General features: G+C 36.0%; 1 protein-coding gene across 1 annotated transcript in view; it reads right to left on the bottom strand.

The window, feature by feature from the left end:
• Positions 1-7,814, bottom strand: part of LOC144972563 (ankyrin repeat and fibronectin type-III domain-containing protein 1-like) — a 253,729-nt gene extending 245,915 nt beyond the window's left edge. Inside the window, exons 1-2 of the mRNA XM_078913916.1 lie at positions 7,724-7,814; positions 1,078-2,508 (exon numbers count right to left, since the gene is read on the bottom strand). Coding sequence (XP_078770042.1) covers positions 1,078-2,486 — 1,409 coding nt within the window. The 5' untranslated portion in view covers positions 2,487-2,508; positions 7,724-7,814. The remainder of the gene's footprint in view (positions 1-1,077; positions 2,509-7,723) is intronic.
• Positions 7,815-12,385: the final 4,571 nt, after the last annotated feature.

The following is a 12,385-nucleotide window of genomic DNA, read 5'->3' as shown; positions in this document are numbered from 1 at the left end:
GGGGGGGGGGGGGGGGGGGGTTGAGGCGACAAAATGAAAGAAAAAAATTAATGTTACCAGAATAAGACAGGTATCAAACAAAAGCCACTAGTCGCAAATTTAGAAAACATATATCTACCCTTGATGTCATGACATAAGGCTCAAAGGGCTCACAAGTAGTCTCGGTGGTTCGTTTCGTCAGTTACTAAATAACGAGAAAATTTGGCACACCGAATCAATATATATGATACTATGTCGGAATGATCTAGATCTTTGTAAATGAGTCTAGAGTCAAATGGTGGGAATTAGAGAAATGAGGGTTTGTGGTGGGGAGGAGGGGGGGGGGGGGTGTTTAAAGTTTTTTCTTTTTTCTTGTTTTTTTTTTTTTTGCTTTTCTTTAATATATTTATTTATTTTTTTTTATATATTTTTGTTTGGTCTTTTTTTTATTCTCCCCCCCCCCCTCTTTTTATTAAAGTTGAAGAAATAAACTCACTTCTCTCAAAGAAAGAAAATCGTTTAACTAAAATTGTATAAGTTTAGCTTGAGATTCCATTTTTATCATCATGTCCACCCCGACACAATACCGTTTTGAGACAGTTTAGTCACAAATTGGACTATATCCAAAATAAATGACCTAGTCAGTTATGCACTTTACAAATGCTATTTATTATTACATGTCTTAAGATTGGTCCGAGATGCTGCTATCACGATATATTGAGGCGTTTTTGCAAGGGCAATCGATTAACAAGGTCAAGACAGGTATGCTGGGTGTAGGGGTTGGTGGGGAGGGGGGGGGGGGGGGGGGGGGGAGGGAGTACCAATTGGTTTGGTTCCAAATTACGTTTAGTGCAATAATTATTCAAATTGCGTTAATGACGAAAATACAGCCGGACTCTGACGTAACACATTTTATTTTCCTTTTTGCACATAAACGTTATTTTCAAATACCGATACCAATTCTCCTCCCCCACCCTCACGCCATCAAAATCCCCCCCTCCCCCCCCCCCCTAAAAATGCCTCAAATCCGTCACTTCCAAGGAATCTCAATTTTGAGAGTATTTTGAATGAAATCTGAATACAAGTCAGGAGACTTACCGGAGGACGGTATCCACCGAGTCAAAGTCGTCTTTCAAAGCGTTCAGAGAAGGCGCTCGAGTTGTTGGTATCAGATATCCATTCTCGTCTTCTTCTTCCAGCAACTGTCCGTTTATCCTGGTCGTAGCTGACCGCATATCGGCATACTCTGACATCAAATTAGTAATATCCACATAGCCACCATCTTCATCCTCGACGTGCTCTTCTAGTCTCTCTCCTTTCCCCATCTCCCTCTTCTTATTCTCACCATCCTCCTCCTCCTCCTCAACCTCTTCCACTTCCTCTAATCCACGCGGCGTAATCGTTTCATAAATAGAATATATATTTTCACTTTCGTTTTCGTAGTGATTGCACTCTTCAGAAGATGATGATATGGATGATGATACAGGTGATGATGACGTTCTTAATACTTTCGAACCCTCTTTGATTTTTCTATTATCAATTGCTGAACAATTAGTATCGGAATCTATCTCAAATAAATGATTCTGGCCACCGATGTCTGAAAATGTCACTGTTTTCAATCTGCCTCTGTTCTTTGAACTTTGGCTATGATGGTCTATTTGCAAATCAGTATTTGTTTCGGTACCAGTACGGGTTTCTTTACCCTCAGCTAATGAGAGGGAATCCTCAAGCCCAAACTGGAAAACACTAGAAATGCCGGTGGTGATGTCTGGTAGACTTCTTGATGGCGATAACCGGCCGTTAATGATGTCATTGTTATCACAGTCTTTTTTGTCCTCCCACTCGATATCGGAAATCTCCGAATACAGAGAATCGATATCATGGTTAGAGAGATTGTCTTTTGGATGGTTGCCTGAGCCATCAGAGTGTATTAAATTTAAATTCTCCCTTAGTGATACGGCATCGCATAATTTATAATAGTCGTTTTGTGGAGGGCTGTTACTGAGTTTAGTTTTTGAACTAATTTGATTCTTTCCGAAAATGATTTCAATGGATTTAGTCGCAGGGTGAGGGATATTTGAATCCACTGTTAAACTGCGGTCTTTTTTCGTAGGGTATTTGGGAGGTAACGTGGAGAGATTTGGAATTGTGTGAGAAGAATATTCATTATGAATGCTGGAGGCATTTTTGAGATGTGGTTTTTGCTGAGGATGAGGAGAGCAGGTTGTGTCCTTGACGTTTTCGTATGAAGAGAAAGATCTTAAACTTCCGTAGTGACGATCTTGTGATTTTCTTGAGAATGGCGAAGTTGAAACAGATGATTTGATATCTAAAGACTGACTAGAAGATGTTCTTGTGGGTGTTGACGTGACCTTTTGATGGGAACGATATTGTATTGTCTTGCGTCGGGCGTGTAGACCAATATTCCTTAACCCAGCCTTGACCTTAGTGTTAGGAGGCTCGTAAGGGTCAAAATCTTCAAAACTATATTGCTCCGCCGTCATCATTGTTATCTAAACATGGCTGCATCTGAGAAAGAAATATGAAAAGACGTGGATGAAATAAAAACCCAAACAAGCACCTAATAACAGAGAACGTTCTCTGCTATTAATTTGAAATGATAAAACTTAATCGTAGTATGAGAAATTAGGTGCCCGAAATTCCCACCATATCACCATGGATTTTTTTTTTCATCTTAATTAAAGGATAGCTTTCAACACCGGGGATCCCGATAGCTCAGTTGGTAGAGTACTCGCTTCACTCGCAAGGGGATCGAGATCGATCCCGGATGCAGTCGAGATTTTTCTTTCTGACCCCCTGTCCACCCAACCTTAAATGGGTAGCTGTCTGCTAGATTTAGCTGAAAGTACTTTTCGATAGACTAGGGTCCTATTCAAAGGATAGCAAGCAATTGCTATTGTCCGTTTCACGCTATAGAAACCGGGATAAACCCCATGGGCCTAATGGCTCTGAAGGACTACTTTCTCAACATCTGTGACGTGACATCCGATTAGAAAATGAATTAAAACTTTCTTTCAATCTGGTGGGCACCTTTGTATCACCAGGGGAAAGCTGAACACTAAGAGTATTTTTCTATAATGCATTGAAGAGAAGTTATTTTCCACTATAACTCACTAGATAAGTGACAGAAAATAGCTACTTTCTATGAATGAATGCTGTAAATTGTAAAAGAGATTTAGTGGTTATTGGAAGTCACATCCTTATTTAGAATATTAAGATATATTATTATGCTACAAACAACAACAAAACAACTCTATCAATCCGGTGAAATGTTAGAGTGAACTAGAGATTAATACATTTGAGTTTAAGTCAAAGTGCTCAGAATAAAGATTTACATTTTTTTTTCAAATTTAAGAAACAAAATTTAAGTCACCCTTCTCAATGACGGCATTCATTTAAAATCCTATTTTACAATTAAGCTTAGGATTAAATTTTAAGATTATTCCGGCATAACGCTGTTTTGAGACGATCGGTAACATAATAAGTTTCGTTCAAGAACAGGAACAGGAGGAGAAGGACAAAATATATAAAAGGGGATAGAAGATGCAACAGAGCAGATCTATTAATATGATAATGAAAATTATGATAATTGTAATGATAACTATAATATTAGTAGTAATACTGATAACAATTTGATGTTAGTAGTAGTAATAGTAGTAGTCGTAGTAGTAGTAGTAGTAGTAGTAGTAGTAGTAGTAGTAGTAGTAGTAGTAGTAGTAGTAGTATAGTAGTAGTAAGTAGTAGTAGTAGTAGTAGTAGTAGTAGTAGTAGTAGTAGTAGTAGTAGTAGTAGTAGTTGTAGTAATAATAATAATAATAATAACAATAATAATAATAATGATAAAATAATAATGATAATAATAGCAATAATGATAATAAAAATAATATAATATAATATATAATAATAATAATAATAATAATAATATTAATAATAATAATAATAATAATAATAATAATAATAATAATAATAATATAATAATGATATAATTAAAATAATAATAATAATAATAATAATAATAATAATAATAATAATAATAATAAATAATAATAATATATAATAATAATAATAATAATAACCAACCCTAAATGTGTGAAATAGTTTCCACGCCCATTCAAGTCCATAGCGTACGCGTATTGTTCATCAAACATTAATGGCTCTGGCTTTAAGCCCCCAACCTGCACACGGTGCGTTGTAAGGGCACGTTGATTACTCTATTAGGCCAATAAAACAGAATGGTGATGGCCATTTTAAATACCAGAAATTTACAAAGCTTGGTGAATCCTTTATCTGGTTTGAAAAAGAATGTGAGCTATTTAATCATTTTGGTTATGATTTTATCACTAGTCAGTTGTACGACTCTGCTGCACTATCATACTACTACTACTACTACTACTACTACTACTACTACTACTACTACTACTACTACTACTACTACTACTACTACTACTACTACTACTACTACTACTACTACTACTACTACTACTACTACTACTATACTACTACTACTACTATACTACTACTACTATACTACTACTACTACTTACTATCTACTACTATACTACTACTACTGCTACCATACACTACTACTACTATTACTACAATTCTACTACTACTACTACTACTATACTATACTACTACTACTATACTACTACTACTACTACTATACTACTACTACTATACTACTACTACTACTCTACTACTACTAACTACTACTACTACTACTACTACTATCACTACTATACTACTACTACTATACTACTACTACTACTACTACTACTACTACTACTACTACTACTACTACTACTACATACTACTACTACTACTACTATACTACTACTACTACTACTACTATATCTACTACTACTACTACCTACTACTATCTACTACTACTACTACTACTACTACTACTACTACTACTATACTACTACTACTACTATAGATACTTGTTACTACCAGTAATACTATTGCTACAAATGCTATTACAACTACTTAATCTTCTTTTCTATCATCTTCATCAATCTAGAAGTAGCGATGTTATGAGATTTTGTATTGATTGCTTTCAGTATTCGTATTATTATATCAATGAACACAAACTGTGACAATGCTCGGAGTGAGCTACTTGACTACTTGTAATGTTTACAACATATTATATGGTGACACAATAATTGTTTGGATTAAAGGCTAGAGCCTGATCTTTGGACTATTTTATTTTTGAACGTGTGCTTTCTATTATAACGCTTCGGCTACTTGTAGTACACACACACACACACGTACGCACACAAACACACAAACACACACACACACACACACACACACACCATAGTATTTATAAATCTATGACACACACACGCAAACGCATTTACACGCAAACAGACACACTTGATCAAATTCAATATAACAATAATAATGATAATATTGATAATAATAATATAATAATAATAATAATAATAATAATAATAATAATAATAATAATAATAATAATAATAATAATAATAATAATAATAATAATAATAATAATAATTGTGACAATCATAATAAATGGTGATAGATTAATATAATAATTTTGCTTAAATTCCTCAACAGAATTACATGAACATAAATAAATAAACAACAACAAAAAACCCAAACAAACGATATCCTCGACTAGGGACTGAGTCTCCAGACGTCCTCTTATATCAGGAGGAACGAGGTCCGATCCCTAGTCGAGTCGAAGAAGACTGAATATTCTAGAATGGTTCTTTTCCTTGTATTTTTCTTTCTTGCTTTGACCAGCTCTGTTTCACACACACACACACACACACACACACACACACACACACACACAATTTTTTCTAGATCTATATTCTAAAAACAGCATTCTCATTTCAGTACCATCTCAAAGCCCTTCAAAGGCTTCGTGTTACAACTTTTATTCAATTTACGATTTCCTTTTAAAAAAATACATACGCCTAATTAAGCCATGATAATAAATTTATGATTGGTACAAGAAAAATGCTGTGTTTATCAATACTCAACAGTGTGTTATAAGTATATATATGACTAACTTTTGGCAACAGTAGTAGTGGTCAAGATGATGCTGTGTCTCTTCTTTATTGAATTTCAAACGACATTGAGTGTAATCAGGTCCTTAATGGTCGGGCGGCTATGTGGTCTTGTGGTATGTCACTCGCTTTCGGATAGTTGAGTCCTTGGAAAAGGCTCTTTACTCACATTCTCTCACCTCAGGTGTAAAATGAATACCTGGCCATTAACAGCGCTGTCTCTGTCCTAATAGGTGTTATGTATCGTTCTACACGTTACGTGTTGCTATAGTTCAGAGACTACTTGTATAGCGCTATGAGCACGTTTAGTGGATTTCGCGCTATATAAAAGCTCAATTTTTTTAATGGTTGCAAACTCTAACTTTAGAATGTCTCCTTTGTTCCTTACTTTACCCCATTCGACTCAGATGTGAAATAACTTACTGACTCTGAGCAGTGAAGAGTAGTTAGTAGAGGTGTTTCATTTTAATAAAAGGGTCTCCAACATCAATTATTGTACGAGTATAATATGAAAAAGGAATTAAGTTACACATTCCTCATATGGAAAATAAATGAATCATTATATTTCAAGACGGACGAGAGGACATTCATATCGAATGACGATTCTCCGATCAAGATCAAACCCCCACCTAATGTCCTTCTTTCTATCTATCCTATGGAATCACCTACCACCTGATACGACGGCTATGTGGTCTTGTGGTATGACACTCGCTTTCGGATCGAAAGGTCCTGGGTTCGAGCCTCGTTCCGCGCAAAGTTGAGTCCTTGGAAAATGTTCTTAACTCAAATTCCCTAACCGTACTCAGGTGTAAAATGAGAACCTGGCCGTTAATAACATTGTCTCTGTCCGAAAAAATTATAATATCGCTTTACAGACGTCATGTCTTAAGTGTCAAATTGCTGTTGGACAAGGGACGCCTTGTAAAGCGCTTTGAGCACGTTTGGTGGATATTATATAAAAGGCGTTATATAAAAGCTCAATTTTGATACAGCTAAATCCGGCAGGCCTGATCTTTTTAAATGTTGGTATCAATGTGTATCCACAAGAACCGAAGTTCATTATTATATGACATGTTTAACAATCCTTCCACTATTTCTATTTTTTTGTTCCGAACTTATCAAAAAACCCAATGTAGTTCGGTCCTCAAACTCAGGATTCTACATAACAAAGAAGAAGAAGAAGAAGAAGAAGTAGTAGTAGTAGTAGTAGTAGTAGTAGTAGTAGTAGTAGTAGTAGTAATAGTAGTAGTAGTATAGTAGTAGTAGTAGTGTAGTAGTAGTAGAGAGAGTAGTAGTAGTAGTAGTAGTAGTAGTAGTGTAGTAGTAGTAGTAGTAGTAATAGTAGTAGTAGTAGTAGTAGTAGTAGTAGTAGTAGTAGTAGTAGTAGTAGAATAGTAGTAGTAGTAGTAGTAGTAGTAGAATAGTAGTAGTAGTAGTAGTAGTAGTAGTAGTAGTAGTAGTAGTAGTAGTAGTAGTAGTAGTAGTAGTAGTAGTAGAATAGTAGTAGTAGTAGTAGTAGTGTAGTAGTAGTAGTAGTAGTAGTAGTAGTAGTAGTAGTAGTAGTAGAAGAAGAAGAAGAAGAAGAAGAAGAAGAAGAAGAAGAAGAAGAAGAAGAAGAAGAAGAAGAAGAAGAAGAAGAAGGAGAAGAAGAAGAAAATGGTGAGACAATGAATTACACTTACTTGAAAAAGTACTTCCTTTGCATAAGAAAAGAATGAAATAATTCTCCATGTACATTTATTTATAAATTGTCGATAGTTTTGAATGTGTGACCAATCGTCTCAAAACGACGTCTACTTATTGGCAGGTCTGATAACCCAAATTGTTATGGTGGGTTCATTGGTGCAATGGAAATACTATAAAACCAACGCAAAATACAATCCATTACAACAACGTTAAAACAAGCCAATAATTGCGTTCGGTTACCAGACCTGCTTCTCAGTGCACGTAGTCTCATAAAAGATAAACAAAAAATACCGGGATGAACTTTATGGTTAAGATTGACAATTAAGCTGAACAGATAAAATTTGAGTTCATGTAAACTCCTTTATGAAGGAGGGTGACTTGGACTATTTTCTTAAACATAATAAAATTCGTGTTGCTAATTATGATCATTTTTATATCTTCAAATCAATTTTTACAAATTTAATTCATTCCGAAATAATATCAGATTGGCACGGTAACATTTAATTTAGGAAAAGCTAAGAAGTATAGATAGTATGCGCTTGGCTAAGAAGCTCACAACATTGCCATCCGGAAGTATAACGGACCAAAACACAAAACTATGTGTAACCTTGAATGTTTTTTGTCTGGTTTGTACAGTTTAGTGGAATTACTCATAAACGCGGATGACAAAAAAAAAAAAGCAATAACAAAGACCCGAGTGGCGTCAACTTCATACTATCTATAGTAAACACAAAACACTATCGTTATCCCTCCCTGACGCCTACACGTGAATCGGTGTCATTATTAATGAACACGTCAGAGATGAATGCCCGAACACTCTTGAGATCTGATCGCTCACTTTGGTGCCAATTCATTCACTGAGACTCTTGTTTGATCGGGATCAATTGAACAGACCGAGGAAACAAACTGGCCTTCGATCATCTCTCAATATGTATTGATTCTCAGGGGACGCGAAAACGGTATGGAAGGGGTAGGCGGGAGAGTGGGGAAGTGGGAGGAGGGGGGGGGGTGGGAGAGAGAGAGAGAGAGAGAGAGAGAGAGAGAGAGAGAGAGAGAGAGAGAGAGAGAGAGAGAGAGAGAGAGAGAGAGAGAGAGAGAGAGAGATATGAGGTGTATTCCTTCACAACAAAAAACTTCAAACAAAATGAGGGTGTGTTGCTATGCTGTGTGCTATGAATTTAACTTTCTGTTTCGAAACGATCATTTTCTGCTTTAAGCTAAAAATAAAATAGTCAATTATAGGTAGAATGAAGATGATGTCACTCAGGTCTTTGTTGTTGTTTTTTGCCATCCATGTTTATGAACAATTTTCACTGAACTGTATTAACCAGACTATATACGTTCAAGGTTACACATAGTTTTGTGTGTTGGTCCGTTATACTTCGGATGGCAATGTTGTGAGCTTCTTAGCCAAGCGCAAATAACTATCTATGCGCTTGGCTAAGAAACTCATAACATTGCCATCCGGAAGTATAACGGAACAACGCAAATAACTTTGTGTAACCTTGAACGTTTAATTATAATCTGGTTATACAGAATAGTGAGAATTACTCATAAACGCGGATGGCAAAAAGCAATAACATTTACCTGAGTGACGTCATTTACATTCTATCCATAGACGTGGCCTGATAGTTTGGCTATAAAGCAACTGTATGATCATTTCGAAACAAAATTAAATTCATTGAGTGAGAACACGATTCAATCTCAAATAAATGTTTTCTGAATGCAAACTTGTGTAATTTATACACACGCTTTTGTCCGCCTAGCAATGATTACGTTGCTGGGTCTAAGGAGATCAGGTGGAAAGTAATTGGCATTATCTTAAAGGTAGCAAGTATGTAAATGAAACCCATCAATTTTACACACCAAAAGCCGGGATGAGCCCCTGCTCAATTGACCTGGTGCCTCGGATAAATCATATAATATATATATATATATATATATATATATATATATATATATATATATATATATATATTATTGTATGGTCACGCGCATTGTAATGATAATTTTAAAAAGAACAAAAGGTAACCCTTTAGACATATAAACGCCAGTGGAGTCAATAGTCTGTCCCTGTCTTTGGAGGGAGAGAGAGAGAGAGAGAGAGAGAGAGAGAGAGAGAGAGAGAGAGAGAGAGAGAGAGAGAGAGAGAGAGAGAGAGAAGGGATGTTATAATATGTTTGGTTTAGTTTTGTTTTTGTTGTTATTGTTGTTGTTGTTGTTGTTGTTGTTGTTGTTGTTGTTGCTGTTGTTGCTGTTGTTGTTTTGCGTTTGAGGGACGGAAACAATTTTTTGGCTACCATCCGCACAGGGTGATAGTCTATTGGAGAGTACTTTCCGACAGATTTATGTCACTGCTAGATAGACACATTTTGTAACAATCGGATCAAAATTAATATAGTAAGTAGGACTTCAAAGAGCGACTGTTGACTGATGTCAAGGGTTTAGGCGAATCCTAACATTTATCTGATTAGCAGGACAGGAATTAACTCGCAGCGGAAGGGAACATAACCACGCCCCTTGGACAGTCGGAACAGTCGTCATTTATTAGTAAACAATGGCAGTGATTGAAAAAAAGAGCTTTTATATAGCGCAATATCCACTTAATGTGCTCAAAGCGCTTTAGAAGGGGTCCCTGGTCAACAGCAACATTTAACATGTAGGACGAGACATGACGCCTGTTAGGCGATATTACAATTTTTCGGACAAAGACAACGCTGTTAACGGCCAGGTACTCATTTTACACCTGAGTACGGTGAGAGATTGTGAGTTAAAAGCCTTTTCCAAGGACTCAACTATGCGCCGAGCGCGAGGCTCGTACCCAAGACCTTCCAATCCGAAAGCGAGTGTCATACCACTAGACCACATAGCCGCACAATGATTAGTAAACAATGGCAGGGATTGCTAACTAATAGAGCGATACAATTATTCATACCGATAAACTTCAGACCGCTTGATTACAGGTCAGACTCACGATCATCACATCACGATTTAATGCGTATATATTCTTCATAAGGGTATAGTATGCGTTTCTAATGTGAACCCTCGCCTCGCACACAAATGTTGAACGCAAGTATCTACCACCAGTGCCTGCTCCCTATTCAGTCACAACTGTTGTGTGATTGGACGGTATAGATAGTATGCAATAGGCTAATAAGTTCACAACATTGCCATCCGGAAGTATAAGGGACCAACACACAAAACTCGGTGTAACCATGATCGTTTATAGTCTGGTTAATACAGTTTAGTGAGAACTACTCATAAACGCGGATGGCAAAAAACAATAACAAAGACATGAGTGACGTATTTGCACTTTTTAGTTAAAGTGATTGAGCACATGTAATGGAAGCAGTTAAAATAGTAGGGTATTAGTGTTTTGTTCGCTTGTTTGTTTTCTTGGTGTGTGTGTGTGTGTGTGTGTGTTTTGTGCGTGTGTGTGTGTTTTTTTTTTTTTTTGGTATTTAATGAGGTGAACGGCGCTTGAAACTCTTAAAAGTCATATCAGAGCAAGGAAATAGTATGTCATGAACTTGTGTATAAGATTGCGGCAGTAGTAAGACAGACGACGTGCGAGTGGACAGAAGAATGTTTTTGATTTGTTTGTTTGTTTGTTTGTTTGTTTGTATGGGGTGAACGGCGCTTGCAGCACTTTACAGTCATATCACTGCAAGGAAACAAGACACACATGAATATGTATCAGATCGATAATGCATTTTAAAGCTAAATAAATGACCAAAACATAAGATGTAATAATAATAATAATAATAATAATAATAATAATAATAATAATAATAATAATAATAATAATAATAATAATAATAATAATAATAATAATAATTGAGCTTTTATATAGCGCAATATCCACTAAACGTGCTCAAAGCGCTTTATAACGGGTCCCTGGTCAATAGCAACATTTAACATGTAGGACGGGACATAACGCCTGTTAGGCGATATTACAATTTTTCGGACAAAGACAACGCTGTTAACGGCCAGGTACTTATTTTACATCTGAGTACGGTGAGAGAATGTGAATAACGAGCCTTTTCCAAGGACTCAACTATGCGCCGAGCGCGAGGCTCGAACCCAGGACCTTCCGATCTGAAAGCGAATGCCATACCACTAGACCACATAGCCGCACATGTTAGGTTTTGTCACGTTAAGAGACGATAACCTTTGCCCTCGACATGATATAATATTTATATAAATTTAACTCTCTCCGTACCGGCCCGGATTGTCATCAAGACTTTACACCCAACCTACACATAATATTTTTTCACTTAAACACAAAAGCAATACGTTCTTGCCATACATAATATTTTTTCAAATAAATAACGATAAGTGTTGAATTGTAAGCGTCAATTTATTAGACGAAGACAGATACTGCGGACGTTACGGGTTTTCCCTTTATCAACAAAACAAGATGAATAAAACACTAAGGACGAATGAGATCTGTGTGAATGGCGTAGTTAAGGTGAATAAACTTCTAGCAAAAATGAGGTGTGTTTATTAAAATAATCGTGGAATTTTAATTTTTCAATCTGAAAATTTGTATAAATAAATTTCAATAAATGAGTTTGCTTATGGTAAAATTTTCATCATTTAATTTATAGTTTGACTCCTAAACTTTTCCAGAGTTGTTTTTCTCTCATTCGTTACTA

Source organism: Berghia stephanieae, chromosome 5 (genome assembly GCF_034508935.2).
Source record: "Berghia stephanieae isolate SIO BIC M18660-M18661 chromosome 5, UCSD_Bste_1.3, whole genome shotgun sequence".
NCBI lineage: Eukaryota > Metazoa > Mollusca > Gastropoda > Nudibranchia > Aeolidiidae > Berghia > Berghia stephanieae.
The sequence above is the reverse complement of the archived record's forward strand: the minus strand, read 5'-3'. Positions and strand labels throughout refer to the sequence as shown.